At 40.3% G+C, this 17313-nt stretch overlaps 1 protein-coding gene across 2 annotated transcripts in view; it reads left to right on the top strand.

Moving 5' to 3' along the window:
• The window catches only part of EEPD1 (endonuclease/exonuclease/phosphatase family domain containing 1), an 85014-nt gene that overhangs the window by 60227 nt on the left and 7474 nt on the right, over positions 1–17313 (top strand). For both annotated transcript variants that reach the window (XM_073332891.1, XM_073332892.1), the window contains exons 3-5: positions 9365–9475; positions 15085–15219; positions 16691–16823. In XM_073332891.1, the coding sequence (XP_073188992.1) occupies positions 9365–9475; positions 15085–15219; positions 16691–16823 (379 nt within the window). The remainder of the gene's footprint in view (positions 1–9364; positions 9476–15084; positions 15220–16690; positions 16824–17313) is intronic.

Below are 17313 nucleotides of genomic sequence, written 5' to 3'. Positions count from 1 at the left end.
AGTGAAGTCTTTTGAAGGTAGTAGATTAGAATATATTCTCCTGATAATAAGCACCCCAAAAGAAATAATGAAATGTGATGAAATCTGTTTCCATGACATTATGAAGTATAACACAATGTATTGTAAAATGAGAAATCTATGGAGGAATGCAGAAAAGGGTAAACATTTGTGATGTGGGAGAAAACTGTTGATTTGTATATTTTTCCTTTTTAGAGCAACTTTCCTGAAATTTGCTAAAATCAGATCAAAATGGTTTCCCTCTTCCCTTTAAGCTTTTTTCTTCTGTCTTGGTTACTGTAACATTTTATGTGGCAGTATAAATTTATCCCAGCCCTAGAAACATGTCAGTACAATTTTAAAAAATCCTTCTTCAGATAAGTTTCTTTTTACAGCTCCTTTTTCCTTTCTGCTTGCTCAGTGCAGTGCTCATGGCAGTGGGAAGGTAAATAGATTCAGGGGAGACCAGATCATGGCAAATTGGTATAGCTTTATTATTTTTCCCCTCACCATTGAACTGGAAACTAGTTCTTTTTTCATCTTGTACTTCAGACGGAATTACTCCATTTGGCTTGCAAATTAGGGGCCAGATTCTGATAATCTGATTGACCTTGAGTAGTCCTATTGATTCCTCAATGATTAAAGTACTGCTGGACATGAGTAAGAGTATCAGAATCTAGCATTAAGGTCTTGATTCCGCTCCATTGAAGTCAAGGGGAGTTTTGCAATTCATTTCAGTGGCAGCAAGAACAAGCTATAAGTGCACACGCTTGAGAGGTTGAGTGTCTTCCACTCCCATTGACTTCAGTTGCTCATTACATTGTAGAAACAAGCCTCAAAGGAATATCCCTGAACTTTAAGTTCCCTTTAACATCTATTGCATACTACATGGTTTCATTGTGCAGTTTCAGAATAACAATGGGAAATGGAGTGTATGTATACCTTTGCTAAACATACAGTAGTTTGCTTTGTAGCAGGTTTGAATTTCTTCTTTATATTTGAAGCTATGTCCAGGCTGGCACATTTGTAATAAGTTTTCTGAATATTCTGCTGTGGTTTTTTTGCTCTCACAATATTGCTAATAGGATCCCCCAAGCATTCATGTATTCTCTGGAAAAATGTGCACAAAGAAATACAAAGAGAGATATTGTACTGTAGTTTCTCTGAAGGCTAAAATGGTAGCAGATTAAAACTTTTCCTCCCTCTCCAGAAACTACAAACTATTTAATTTTGAGGTCATCATGTTCTTGCTACAGCCAACTAAATGAGTGGACCGTTTATAACTATATGGAAAAGGTGACTGAGTTCAAGGATTCATTTCTTTATAAGAACTCTGTGATTAAAAGATCGCATTATGATCAAGAGGACTTTCCTTTTTTTCTGCTGTAACTAGATATTTAAGTAATCTTGTTATTTATGATTATACTGATTCTTTTATGCATAAATTAGATCAAAACATTGATTTATTTGAAAGTACTTCAAAAATGACTTGCAATATTTAGTAACTAACCTTCAGAGCCTCTATGAGCAAACAAAACTGTCTGCATTTATTGGAAACATGAAATTATGAACAGTGAAGTCATTTTTATCATGAGTTTTATTAGGTGGTTTTTCTTATAGTTCCAGCTTCTGGAGTCATGTAATTACATAGGTATGTCAGCTTTTATTTTAAAAAAAGAAAGAAAAGAAAAGTAAGCTTCTAGCCCTCATGGTTGTGGAAGAAAGCATGAAAATGTGAGCCCTAAAGGCCCTCAAAGCAGAAGGCAGCACATAAAACAACACATTTTTCTCATGATTTGGAGGGGAACAGGGGAGTGATTCATGTTTTTTGAATGCTTGGGGTTGGCAATACTATAAATAAGAGCATATGAATATGTACGAGAACCATGCCTTTCCTTTTCTCCCACACCTCCTATTAAAACTCCAGAATTCTCTGTGATTTTCTGTTGGGGAGAGGAAGATTTCACTGCAGCTCCCCTACAACCGTGGTAGATGGGTGACTTCACTCTGGCAGTAATCTTGCATTGTTGTCCTTTTGTAGCTGCTTACTGCCCAACCCTTGAATTCTAAAGGAATTTGTTCAGACCTCTTTCCTCATAGAATCATAGAATATCAGGGTTGGAAGGGACCTCAGGAGGTCATCTAGTCCAACCCCCTGCTCAAAGCAGGACCAATCACCAATTTTTGCCCCAGATCCCTAAATGGCCCCCTCAAGGATTGAACTCTCAACCCTGGGTTTAGCAGGCCAATGCTCAAACCACTGAGCTATCCCTCCCCCCCCAATATGCTTCTCATATTGGACCTGATCCTGCGTAATTTAAATCAATGGGAGCTTCACCATGGACTTCAGTGGGTGTAGCATCAAACTAATTTCGAGCAAAATTCTTATATTCTTCCTGTGTATATATATGTGGCTCTCCCGTCAGGGAGCAGAACAGTGGTGTAGATCTCCAGCATGCACACAGGAGAGGAGAATTTTGCACCAAATCACAAACTGGTTGAGAAATACTATTCAGTCCATTTTCACCACAGATAGTTGATAGTTCTGTAGTTCCTTTGGCACTGGCACATAATGCTTACAGGGCATGATTGTTATTATGTTTTCTCTTCATTGCTGCATATCACTGCCCTGCACCAAAGACATTGCGCTTCTCTGTCTTTTTTTTGAAGATCTATAAGAAGATCTTCTTTACATAAATAATAATTTTGTTTAGAATGAAGCTAGGAAAACACAAATGAAAGGTCTGAACCGCTATCCCAAGACTCCCGTGTTTAAAGGATGGACACCAGACTATTTTTGTAGACTATAATCTCTTTTTAATCAAATCTTCAAAGATAAAATGTGTAACTTCCTGTCAGATATTACAAAGGAGGCTTCTGTGGAGTAATTGTGTTGAGTTTTTGCTCTGTGTTCCCATATCAATTAAAACTCACTATTCAGTTTTCCAAAACATCAACTGAAGGAAGAAAAGCAAATAATTTGGGATTTAAAAACCCCCAGATCTTTACAAAAGTTGATCAGGGTCAAGAACGTTCAGTTCATAAGTGGAAATAGGCTACTGTACAGTAAATAAGGATTGTACAGTAAAATAACAAAGGTGTACTATATGTTGCTTCAGCAGTGAACACAGTGATTTTAGAATTCATGCAAGCACCCTAAATGAGTATTGCAGCAGCTGCAAGAGTGCTTCACATTCTGATCTGGTTCATTTTAACCAGTGCTCAGCACCTAGAAACTCTCCGGAACAACACTGCGATCCACAGAGCCTGAGTTAGTTCCTTAGACTCCAAATACAACGAATGGGGAGAGAGAGATGCCTAACAATGTGATCCACAAAAGCTGGCACACTAGATGGGGAGTTGCCTAAGCTAGCCAGTGGGAGATGCCAACGAGAGGGTTGTGTCTTAAGCCACATCCTTCTCACAGAGATAATCGCCTCTCTCTGTTAGCGATGGGAACCCCGCACCTGGAGTCCAGTGGCTGAGGTGCATAGGTCATTTTTTGTGAGAATGAGGTAGGCATCTGCCTCACACCACACCAAATGGCCAGAGGAGGAGGCAGTGATGACCATATAACATTTAACCTAGAGGTTAGAGCACTCACTTGGGATGGGAAAGAGCCATGTTCGATTTTTCCCTCCTCTGGCTGGCAGGGAGAAAGGATTTGAACAGAGGTTTCTTATCTCTCAGGAGAGTACTCAAGCCACCAAACTATGGGATGTTCTGCTGAGGGCTCCCTCCATCTCTGCTGTTGAAGCTGTTCCACCCTGGGTAGATGATGAGAGTCATTGGGGCAGAGAGAAAGAGAGTAAGACTGACACTGCAGCCCAGTGGTGAAGGCACCCACCTGGAAGATGGGAGTCTCAGGGTCCAGTCCCCCAACTCCAGTGATTCTTTCATTATTTATCCACAGTAGAGCAGCTTCAGCAGGGAGAGACTGAGGGAGCCCCATGTAGGAATATCTCATAGTTCAGTGTTTGGGGCACTCTCCTGAGAGGTGGGAGACCCCTATTCTAATCCTTGCTCCCCACTAGGAAGAGTGCGGAATTGAACCTGGGTCTCCCACATCCCAGGTGAGCACTCTAGCCACTGGACTAAAGGTTTTAAGGTGGGTGCCATCACCTCCTCCTCCTGCCAGGTTTTGAATGAGACCCAATCTGGTAGGCTGCCTCTGAGCTCACCTACTGGGTGGGCCCTGTAGGCAAGAAAGGCAGCCAAATACCTATTTTCCCCTGGTTCATGGATCACCTTGGGGCTTAGGCAGGAGATATGCTTCTGGACACCTAGGGGGAGGTAGCAGTACACATGCCCAGAAGCAAAAACTTAGGCACCTGGAGAACTGTTACTGTAAATATCTAGGTCCCAAGTGAGTTTAGGGACCTACAGGGTTAGGCAACATCCAAATGGGAATTGTGTGACTCATAGTGCGTCTAGGTCTGGGGGTGAGGCGCTTATGTACCTTTGTGGAGCTGCGCCTCAGGGCCTAATTTTAGGCCCTGGCTTCCACTTCTCCCCAAACACATGCATGCTCACTTGAACAATTCAAATAGCTGTGTACATGCTAATATTACAATTTGCATCCAAGACAAGTGGGTTTTGCAGATGCAAATTCTTAACACTTCTGTGGTCACAGTTGTTATAGTTGTTAAAGTGCGCTCGCAGGTATTCACAGGTTCAAAGTGAGGATGGGTATGTGGAGTGGGTGAAGTCTGGAAATTCACAAGACAAGACTGGTTAGAGGCCCAGCTGAATGTCTAGTGCAGAACTGCTCTGTCTCAGTTCCACAGTCTGTGAAAGGGTTCTTTGGTGCATGAATTAGTTAATGTTTATGAAGTACTTTGAAGATGAAAAGAACTATTTAAGGGCTAAGTATGATTAGTTATTTAGTATTAGAAGAAAGAAATAAAGAAGCAGACATAAGAAGCCTATCCAAAGCTACAGACCCAATTCAAACTAAAGAGCAGAGAATAGGAGGATCAAACTGACATGGCAAAGCAGGTAGAAAGGCAAAATGAGGCAGAGTCAAAGTTCACATAAGGTTTTGTTTTTGGTGGTGATCTCGCTTTCATCATATTTGTTCTTTAAACTTTCTTTCATTCTTGCATTTTTCTCTGAACTTGTATAACTCAGCTCCTGTAGCCCACAAGGCTGTTGGTATTTCACTTTAATCTCGTTATACAACTAAATCAAGAATGAAAGGTAGAAAGCTTTTTTCCAAAACATACCTATTCATGTGTCTGTGATTAGAAACTGATTTCATGCGGTTTTCTGCTCTCTTTTGTAAATAGCTAATAATTGGTTGTTAGTTGGGCCCAAAGAATGTCTCCAAGTTTTATCTTCCTTTATGCAATATCAATATTTAAATATTAGTAAAAAACCATTAAATGATCATTAATAAAGTCTCCCTGAAAAGGACTAATTGAATAGCCATTTATAAAACACAATACTTCAGCAAATGATTCCTAATTATATACATGTTTGTATGGTTCCCATCAATGCCATATGTGAGTACCTCCCAAACACTCATGTATTTATCCACCCAAACATTGTGATATGAATCCCGTTTTACGGAGCGGAAATTGATATGCATAGGGAGAAAGTAACTTGTCCAGGTTTCAATATGTAGAGAGAAATTTAATCCAGATGTGTTGAGTCCCCATCAGTACTTTAGCCACGAGGCCCATTCCTTTCATCCAGCAGGTGTACGGTTTGGTTATAGAATAAGCAAGATGACATTCAAAGGTATGCTGCTCCTGTGCCCGCATCTTGTACCGTGTCTTGTGCCTAGGCAAAACGAATGTAAAATGCTGTCAGTCTGCATACGGGAATGGAGAATTCTGATTTGGTTGCATTTTACATCCACTTTATACTTACTTTGCACTAGTGTAAATGACTGCACAAGGTGTAGGGCAATGGAGAATCACTGAGGCCCATAATGTTTGGCCATTTATCTAGCTGACCAGTTGGGACAAAAAAGCAAAAGAAAACCCTACCTCTTTTTTCCTCATCACAAAAGTTTTCTAGCAACCTCATGTTCTATTCCCCTGGAGAATCAATGTCAAATCAGGACACTCGTAACTGAAGGTGTGAAAAAAAATATTCAAGAAAGGGAGAACCTTAAACCACCTTCTCTCCTCCCAATTGTCTAGATCACAGGCTCAGTTGTGGCACACTAGCCCTACCTGTATCCTTCACATCATTCTTTTTTTTGGATTCCAAGGTAGCTCAGATGAGAACTACAAATGTCTTGCTCTGATTAGGTATTCTTGTTGGGAGCAGATTTAAACTCTACTCCTGAATGAGAACAGTTGAGAAGTAAATAGGATTTGAACACAAAGTTTAAGCTGGAGCCACTATTAAGTTTAGCTTGATAGTGGCTCCAGGGGCAACAGGAAATGTAGCAACAGAAGGAGAGGAAGGGAAGGGGAAATGGAGGAAGAAATCTGGGGAAGGATAAATTAGAGACTGAATTAGGAGAGAGTTATCTCTGGATGGCCTTATGAAACTATGTTCATCCTTCCTTTTTGTTGTATCTTCTAAATCTTTAAGCCTATCTGAAATAAAAATCTCGTGTTTCAGGGTGGAAGCTGATTGCCAGAAGCATCAGGAAGAGAATTATTTTCCATAGACAGAATTGCACAATTAACAAAGCATATTTTAGGTCTCTCTTGTTTACTTTCCTCTGAAGCACACAGCACAGTACTGGCTGCTGCAGGAGGCAGGATATCGAATTTGATGGTTTGTTCATGCATAGCACATCCTGTGTCCTTGCCTAACATGGTAAAACATTTAATTGATTGGTCAAGCTCTCCTTTTCAGATACCAGAACCACAACAAGCCTTCGCAGCCCTCGGACTTCATGGACTTCAAGTGTCTCTCCCCATATCTCTCAACCCCGCAGAAATAAAATCAGCTCTGCCTCTGCTAATGTGGTCTTCTTAAAATATCTGGAATCACTAGCACTTGATGATATAGGTTTAATATGTATTTCCTGTGCCCCTGCTTCTAAATGTATTGATTTGCTACCATTTTACAATTATCTCTACACTTCAGAAAACACATCTCTAGAGATTAGCCACCTGTTTCCCCCTCACTGCCCTGCTTTCCTCCCCCCAAAAAATAAAACTATTAAAACTATTATCCATCAAGCAACTTTAAAAAACTATAGAAAAATGCATATGCAAAGGCATCTTTAAAAAAAATTATTCCCTACCTTTTTTTTTTTTTTAAAGTGGAAGCAAGGTCAGCATTGCTTTAGTAAAGTATGTTGCTGTTTACATTTACCTGTAGTGCCCTTTTGGTCCCAAAGCCTCTATGGGAATTTAACGAACTGGACAGCTAATTGCTTCGAGCACCTTTTTAAAGTTCACACTAAATACTACCTGGAAGTGTGTTGTGCTGTGTTAATGGGCTTCCAGCAGAAGTCTCTTGAAATATTTTTTTTTTCCTTTTCAGCCTGCATTATGATTTTGTGTCTGAAATTTAAGGATCCTTCCAAAGTGGAAGCACGTGCTAACAACAGATAACATAATCTGCACACTACTTTATAAAAACCCCAAGCTTTTTTTTCTTGGTCATTTGTGGTTTCCATATGGCTTGGTGGGTAGCACACCCTTTTCTGAGACCGAAGGTCTTTCTTCACCTCAAACAAGCCGTGGGCTCAGCCTCGTTCCCCGTGCTGATACTGCAGTGCTGTTTTAGGCAGGTTGTACGGCATTAGAGATGCGGTTCTTTGGAGAAGATAAACCAAAGTCCCTCTCTGTCTGTTTCTGATAAGAATGGAAGTTAACCCTGGCATCCTGTGAGACAGGTTCTGAGGCCTGTGTATGAGTCACCAAAGTGTGAATAACGGTGTTGTATTAATAAACATAATTACCATGTTGTCACTTTTAGCTCTTTATATGGATCGGTTATTCTTGTTGGTCAACAGGAATAAAAATTGAATATTTGCATCTGCAGTAATGACAGCTTAGGTTAAATATTAGGAAAACTTGCAAAGGAGCAAGCTGTCAAGGGTAGTTACACAATCACTATTACTGAGAATATTCAAGGTTATGCTCAGTATGCATCCATGGGTTCAGAAAATGAAACACATCCTAGTATAGTGTATTGGATGGAGTATTCCACTGCTGACCCCCTTGACTTCCCTTCCAAATTTAATAATCCTGGTTTACTATAACTTCGGGAAATCTGGATTCTGAAAGGTGCTATAGAAGAAAAACAAATTCTGTCCTATTGCTCTTTTTATAAGGAATTTATTTTTATGAGCCCAAGGCATCCTTTTGATCAAGAATTTTGTATTAATGTTTCTTGCCCATCTAAAGGACTCTCTCAAAATGTATTTATCACAGATCTAATTTAAATTAGAGAATGGATAAGGGATGAGGGGATTTTCATGTAGACCAAGCACTTATCTGTATATTCATATTGTAAAAAGTGAAGCCTAATGTACTTTGATATTGGATTTTGTGGGCAGGACAGCATGAATTGAGAAATCCCCTTCTCACTTGAGCACAAAGATGACCTAAAGCAAGCAAGCTGAGAGAATTTCAGAGTTTGTGTGCCTCCTCTACTGGAAAAGGAGCACAAGTCAAGATCAGCTGATTCAGAGCAAGTTTTCAAATCCCTCTGATAACATCCCAAATGTATTGGTCCTTTTGAGGAAGAACTGTGTGATCTTTTGCTCCATCCACTTCATTTGAGCACACTTAAATCGTAGCATTGTCAGTTCAATTTAGTGGAACCAAAATCTTTGTACTAGTTGAATGCAGGTGCTCTTTTGAATAATGGATATTTTATTTTTTATTTAATATTGTCAGATTCTGACCTGCTGTTCCAGACCCTTGCAGCATAAAGATAGGTGAATTCCTTGTTTAGATTTATAATAAGAACTCTTATCGCCAACAGTGGTTTTGTTTTATGATTTAAATTATTGAAAAACTCATTTAGACATTCATCCTTGGTGCAAATTCATCCTTAGTGCAAGTTAGTGCAGAATTTGGCTCGGTGTTCCTTTTATGCAAACTGTCGCCGAGGTTAACATTTCAGAGTTTCTGTTATGTACTAGTGACGTGCGCTTGTTCTCTCTATGTTAACAAGCCTTCCTTTCCACGTCTTGTTCAAGCTGTTGCTGTATCAAAATCCAGGGGCCAGATCCAGAGCTGGTATAAATTGACATCACTCCATTTAAGTCAAGGTAGTTCTACACCAGCTGAGGAGCTGGCCTCACATCCATAGGTGGTGTGTGTTTAATATTTCAGTAGAGGTTATAATCTGTCATCTCCACTATGTCTATTATTAATACTGCTTTACTCTTGTATGAGGGAAAAAAAAACCTCTCTACAAAGCTTTTTCTTTTTCTTTGCAGTTTTGTATGGAGTTGAACCAGCCGACTCTGCCAAATATCCGCAAATGGAAGGGCCCTAGAGGATGCTGGAAGGGTGTTGTTTCCGAGAAACCTTCAGGCGAGCTACATAAGGTACATTAATCCCCAAAGCTTGACCTTTTACTTCATTTTCTTTTGCTGTAGCCAAGGACGTATTTTTAATTTGGGCCAAAGCATTCAGCAATTTTTTTTTCGGCAGGGGTGGGGGGCAAGGTTTGCAATTCTCTTCTATTTTGAGCTGACTCTTCTTGTGGTATTTGATTTTACTTTTGTTACTGATTTTTCAAAGAGTGATTTTTTTCTTTCTGTGTAGCCAGGAAGCAAGGAAAAAATATATATTTAAAAAAGAAGAGTGTGTGGCAAAGGCCACACAATAGGATAAGAAAATAGTCCTGCATTCTGCATGCTGACACACTGACGTACTTCCCAAGTACTAGTCTGCTAGTCAGCTAACCTTGTTCCATGATAAAATGTTGGCTGGAAGTTGGTAATGTTTCCAGTTTTCTTAGTTTGCAAATCAAGATCTCACAGGGACTCTCTTCAGTGCTCTTTTGTCATCTGGAAAAGTAGCTTACCTTCTATGTCCCATCAACTGTATCTTGCATATATTTAAAGTACACTGTGGGCACTATTAAAAAATAAACACAGTACTGCAGTGTTACTTTTACTGCAGCACTTCCTATATTAAGAGTGTATATTGTAGCAATGTATTTATCCTGTAATGTAATGAACAATTATTTATTGGCACCCACCGCTGTTGACAATATACAAAATATATTTACACTGAGCTAGATTCTGCCAGCCTTCCAGAGGATAAGTAGTGCCTTACTCTTCGAGTAGCTGTCTTATTTATTCCAGTGAGACTACCTGAGGATAAAGTACTCTTCAGCATGCCAGGATCTGGTCTGTTGTTATTAAATATGGTAATTTGCATGGCACTTATAATTGTATAGTTGGGTATTCTGCACACCTCATGTCATGAAGATGAGACATGTCCCCATGGAAGGAAATGAATTGTTTGTGGTTGTGCAAGGGGATTATTTTCAGTCTATTCTGGGTATTGTTTTTATGAAACAGATGGTAACGGTTGTGTCCTATTAAATACCTCATCACAGTACTGAAAAAAGAACCCACAGCTTCATTTTTCTCCTCCACATATGAATCATGTTACTATTCAAGTTTGTTCATGGCTTGTTGTGACAGTTGTTGGGTGCTGTCATGGTTTTGAAGTGGAAGCTAAAGGAAAAAAAGCATTTCCTTTACAAATTAGGTACAGCTACTGGGACTAATCGAAAAGCCACACAAGCATCATAAGAAATGTATTCTAGCAATCACTGGAAACACATTGATGATTTGAATACTTTTTAGTAGGGCTGTCAAGCAATTTCAAAATTAATCGTGATTAATCACACTGTTAATAATAGAATACCATTTATTTAAATATATTTGGATGTTTTCTGTATTTTCAAGTATATTGATTTCAGTTACAACATAGAATACAAACTGTAAAGTGCTCACTTTACATTTATTTTTTATTACAAATATTTGCACTGTAAAAAAAAAAGAAATTGTATTTTTCAAATCACCTCATACAAGTACTGTAGTGAAATCTCTAGAATGAAAGTTGAACTTACAAATGTAGAATTATGTACAAAAAAAACCTGCATTCAAAAATAAAACAATGTTAAACTTTAGAGCCTACAAGTCCACTCAGTCCTACTTCTTGTTTAGCCAATTGCTCAGACAAGCAAGTTTGTTTACATTTTCAGGCGATAATGCTCCCTGCTTCTTGTTTACAATGTAACCTGAAAGTGAGACCAGGCCTCTGCATGGCACTGTTGTAGCCAATGTCACAAGATACGTGTCTGCCAAATGCGGTAAAGATTCATATGTCCCTTCATGCTTCAACCACCATTCCAGAGGATGTGTCCATGCTGATGATGGGTTCTGCTCAATAACGATTCAAAATAGTGCGGACTGACGCATGTTCATTTTCATCATCTGAGTCAGATGCCACCAGCAGAAAGTTGATTTTCTTTTTTGGTGGTTCGGGGTCTGTAGTTTCCACTTCGTAGTGTTGCTCTTCTAAGACTTCTGAAAGCATGCTCCGCACCTCATCCCTCTCAGACTGGGGTCGAGTGCTGTAGCTATCCTTAGAAATCTCACATCGGTACCTTCTTTGTGTTTTGTCAAATCTGCAGTGAAAGTGTTCTTAAAACGAACATGTGCTGGGTCATCATCCGAGACTGCTATAACATGAAATATATGGCAGAATGCAGGTAAAACAGAGCAGGAGACATACAATTCTCCTCCAAGGAGTTCAGTCACGAATTTAATTAACGCATTATTTTTTTAACGAGTATCATCAGTATAGAAGCATGTCCTCTGGAACGGTGGCTGAAGCATGAAGGGGCATATGACTGTTAAGCTCTGGCACATAAATAACTTGCAATGCCGGCTATAAAAGTACCATGTGAATCTCATTTTGAGTTGACATAAATAAGAGGTGGGCAGCATTATCTCCCGTAAATGTAAACAAACTTGTTTGTCTTAGAGATTGGCTGAAGAAGAAGTAGGACTGAGTAGACTTGTAGGCTGTGAAGTTTTACATTGTTTTGTTTTTGAGTGCAGTTATGTAAGCAAAAAAATCTAGAGTTGTAAATTGCACTTTCACAATAAAGAGATTACACTTCAGTGCTTGTCTGAGGTGAATTAAAAATACTATTTCTTTTTTTATCATTTTTACAGTGAAATATTTGTAATCAAAATAATATAAAGTGAGCAGTGTACACTTTGTTTTGTGTTGTAACTGAAATCAATATATTTGAAAATGTAGAAGAACATCCAAAAATATTTAATAAGTTTCAATTCGTAATCTATTGTTTAACACCGCAATTCAAACTGTGATTAATTAATAAATTGCAATAAATTGACAGCCTTACTGTTTAAGTTTTAATGTGAATACGTGACAGTACCTCATTGGGTGCACAATGAGCTAATCTATTTCAAGGCATTTTTAATCCTTGGATGGAAAATGCCATTTCTACTCTCTGTTACTAGATTCACCACAGCATTTGATGGCTGGGGTATAGGAAACCAGAGTTATGCAAGCATTCATTTGCTTGTTTTAAGAACACCATTTAGCTGCACCTGAGAGAAAGCATGGTCTTGTTAATACACTCTGCTGTGACTCAGGACAACTGGGTTCATTTCCCAGTTTTCGCAAAAAGAAAAGGAGTACTTGTGGCACCTTAGAGACTAACCAATTTATCTGAGCATGAGCTTTCGTGAGCTACAGCTCACTTCATCGGATGCATACTGTGGAAACTGCAGCAGACTTTATATACACACAGAGATCATAAAACAATACCTCCTCCCACCCCACTGTCCTGCTGGTAATAGCTTATCTAAATTGATCATCAAGTTGGGCCATTTCCAGCACAAATCCAGGTTTTCTCACCCTCCCCCCCCCCCACAAACTCACTCTCCTGCTGGTAATAGGCTATGGCCAGGTGAAGGCGACTTACTCTGTGCCTCAGCTCCCTTTCTGTAAAATGGGGCGGCGGGGAAAGCAATAATTACTCTTTCTCCCCAGCCTCTGACTATGTGTCTGTGGATCTAGCACAATAGAACCCTGAACTCCTGGCACTAATTATAATAATTATAATTAATAATGTGTAGGATAAAGTGCAGTTGGTGATTGAGTCAAGGAGGTCTCTGACTTTTACTGGTGTTATGAACCATTAAAATCTAGCTCAGAGTGGATTAGTTAGGTCAGTTTACAATTTCTAAGAATTATACTCTAGAGCCTCCATCCTCCATCCTAAGGGACCTACAAGCAGGGTCCTTGCTCCTGCACAGAATCCCATTAGCTTTGATAGGACTCCCATCTCTATGATGGGATACTGATCCCCTTTGCGGCGTTGGGATCTATTGTAACATCTTAAAAATTAGACGAATTGAATACGAAATATAGAAGTGGTGTAAAGTTCCCCCCGTTACACTTTCAAAAAATTACATATTCACTGTCTTTCTGTATTCCTGGACCCAGTCCAGAAGTCTTTTCTCTGCTTTTACTTGTGCCAAACTCCTACTGAAGTCAATGGGAGTTTTAACTGAGTGACTGATGAATAACCATGAGGAAGCCTGTTTCACAGGTACAGAGAAGTTAAATGACCTGCACAAATCACAGAGGAAGTCTATGCCCAAACTAGGAGTAAAAACTGTGTCCGCTGACTTCTGCTGTGATGTGCTTTATCAAGAAGCAAATCTGACTATGCTACTGAGCCACTAGCTATGCCAAGACATACAGCCTATGTCTTAGCTTATTTAGTGGCTCAGGAGCATAGTCAGATTTGAGCAGTCAGCACACACAACGCAATACCATAGCCTAGCCATACGTTGTGTGGTATCTTTAGCACAAACTGCATCCAAGACATTTTACAGTGATCAATAATACAAGATGGTGGATGGGGAGACCCATGCTCCCACACAACCCTTTCATTTGACAGAGGCACCGTCCCTTGCATTTGGTTTCTCAGCCCCTCCAAATGTTGATTTCTGGCTGTGAGTGTAATGAGGTAGTCTGGAGCCAGGGAATGGAGAGAACAGGGGAGAGCTGTTTTTTCCGTCCTCATATTACTTACTTATATGGTACAATAGTCTTGTGCCAGATGAAATAGTTGTGGTACTATTTTAAAGTTTTATGCAGTCTTTAACTGAGCTAGCAAAGAATTTGAGTTCATCCTAATGTCGTCTTACAAAGCCTATGGAAATACAGCACAGTGGATGCTGCTTTTTTATTGCAGCAGGGAATGGAAAGCCATTTCTACTACTGGCTTTAGCTATGATTCATCTGGAGGGAGGTGTTTAAAAAAGGTCAAGTAGAGGCAGAGGGGTGTGTGTGTGAGAGAGAGCAAGAGCAAGAAAGGCAGACAGACATTAGTGACCCCAGCAAGAGCTCCTGGAGATATTATATCTAAATCAGAGTAATTTCCTAGGATACCCAGAGAACCGATCTCAGAGTAGCCCATACTATACCCTTTGAAAGGATGCATCTTACACTGCACCAGACCATACCGCATGCAGCCATTTTACCAGTGGAATAGTTGAGGAGGTTTATTAAATTCAGAGACTGTTGACTAAATTTAGCAGTGCTGTAAGTTACATAGGCCTCAGTTGTCCAGAAGACAGATATAAAGTAGCTGTAAGTAGTGCAAAGCTGTGTAAATTGAGTCCTTGGTGCAAGCAGTTTTCGTTGAGGTCATTGGAAGTTGTGGCTGAAGTGCCTTGCCACATCTGGGCTGAATTTGGCCATGGAGCATTCTTTTTAGGGTGTTGTGGGCATAAATTCAAGTGAATGGGTAGAGGAGCTGTTTTACTCTCACATTCTACTGTTTGTAGCTTTGCTCTTCCTCCTTCTCCTCCTCGCCTGGCATGTGTGGTAAATTAAACTCATTCTGTGCCTCCACTGGATGCTAAATCAGCACAAGTTGCCCCACATTGCCATGTGTCTCATGTTTTCTGAACAGCTTCCGCCACCATTGAGGATACTACTGACCTTGGACCCTAGACGCTGGTGGGAGTGATATGCTCCAGCTGCGTTGGGCTGAGTGTAGCCCTTTGTGCGAGTCGTGGAATGATGACGGGAACGGTGTCACGTTTCAGCTTTTGTTACCAGCTTTTTCCCTTTTTAATTGTAGGGTGTCGAATATTCTGGCTTCCTCTGGGACACGACGGCTGGCATCGAGCTGAAGGATGCGTCCTCCCAGGAGAGCGCCCACACTAATGGAAATGGGAAACACGCCTACCCTCCCCCTTACCTTGCACATTTCAAGGTGGTGGCATCGTGTTGAGTTTGCCTTTTTAATTATGCTTCTGTAAAAACGTTTTAGATAGAAAATCTAAAGGAGCAACATTTCCTTTCTAATGACTAAAAGTTGCCTGGCCTTTAATGGAGGCCAATACAGTGACCTGTTATATCATAAGCAAAGCAGCTTGGCTGTACTCTGACTGCGATAAGGCATTAGCAGGCCTTATCCCTCTGTACTGAAGAAGTGAGAGTGAAGGCCCTTCTGCTCTCATGGACAGGGGGTAAACAACAATCAGCAGATCTCAGCAGCATGGACGATGGTGTAGAATAGGGCATGCTGACTCTCTGCTATGCTCCACCTCTTTATCAACCCAGGGGGAGCACCTCCATTCCCACACCACAGGCTATGCATGGTAGGAAGGGAAGGTATGGGGTGGGGCCTCTATATGTGCCATTGTCCCCTTTAAACTCCATGGGAACTGTTGGTATAAATCCATGCTAATCTTGTTCCACCTTCACCAAATGAACCCCTTTGAGGGTGGGGCAGGTCCAATAGAAATGACCACAGGACCAGTACAATTATGCCATAAACTCTGGGAGGAGGATGGGAAGCAATGCAGAAGCACAGGGGCTCCAGTAGCCTTGAGATCTGCAGGCTGAGCTCCCCGATGCCTTCAGGGGGCAGGACAGGCTCAAATCTTTCCCTTGGTGGAGAAATGTAAACTCAGTTCCACCAGTGAGACCTCACAAAGTTTGTAAGCTCTTTCACTGGGACAGCCCCTTTAGGCATGTCAACAAACTCTAGAAGCGTTGTCTGTCTGAAATGGGGTACTTGCCTGTGTGCCTGTATGTGTGTGAACAAAGGAGACCAAGTGTCAAGTTGATGCACCTGCCTTCACATAAAATAAACTGGGCTACAGAGGGATCATGGTTTGTGACTATGATGCCTTTGATAATATTTGAATTGATTTCTAGTATGTACAAAAAAGGTCAAAGTTAGGGATACTGCTGCTTGCTTTTTACACACACCAGATGCTGATCTGAGTACCAGCTGCTAAGTATGTGTGCGCTGGGCAAAGAGACCAGTGAACAGTTTTCATCAAGGAGTTGTGTTCCCTGTTTGGTCTCCGTGACATTTTAGTACTGGTCACAATATGGGATAATTAATATGTGTAATAACTGAACAAAGTTGGCGTTATGTGTATTTTCAGTAGTAACGTGTGTTGTGTTGGTACACAAAGTAAAGGAGCTTATTGCTTATGAAAAGCTGCTTGCTTCCCCAGGCCTGAAAGGATAGAACTATATTGCCGCTAGAGCTGCAGAATGTCTGCCCTGGACTTTTCAAAGAAAACAAAAAAATAAATCACACCCTCATCCTGGTGACCAGTCCCAAATGCTAAATAGGTGTGCTCTAGGTGTGAGTGACAGCATGAAAAGCTTATGCCTTTGTGAACTATTCTGAACCTGTCTTTGTTATGTTGTTTGCTCCTTTTCAGGTTGGAATGAATGATCTAACACTGGTTAACCTTCATCTGGCCCTTGCACCCTCAGCAGGAGAGAATACAGAGAAGAATCATGATAGCCACAAATTAGCAACCTTTGCACAGACTCTGCAAGAAACACTGAAAGGTATGACTATGACATTATTTTTCTCCAAAGATATGGGCATAGGTCAGCTTGTTTAATACAACTAATCTAAAACTAAGGTCCACAAACACCCACAACAACTTTATATTCTCACCATCCCTATTTCAGTTTAAAAGTTCTAAGCTATTTCCATCCCATGAGTTTCTCAGTGTGTTTTTCTCTGTTTTTTGTCTGACTTTTAAGGCATAAGCTCCTTGGTACCAGGACTATCTTACTGTGCTGGGCACATTGTTGATCCTGAACAATTAACAGTAATTAACATGGGGCCTGATTCACTTTGCACTGGTTTGCCACTGATTTATATAGAATTACTCCTGATTGTACACCACTGTAAAACCCCAGTTCAGCAAAGCTCTACTGATGTCAATGGAATACTCACATGCTTAAAGTTAAACACATGCTAATATGCTTTGCTGAAATGGGGCTTATGTGAGATCAGAATCAGGACTAGTGATTTTTCATGCAGAAATTG

The sequence above is a fragment of the Lepidochelys kempii genome, chromosome 2 (genome assembly GCF_965140265.1).
Source record: "Lepidochelys kempii isolate rLepKem1 chromosome 2, rLepKem1.hap2, whole genome shotgun sequence".
NCBI lineage: Eukaryota > Metazoa > Chordata > Testudines > Cheloniidae > Lepidochelys > Lepidochelys kempii.
The sequence above is the reverse complement of the archived record's forward strand: the minus strand, read 5'-3'. Positions and strand labels throughout refer to the sequence as shown.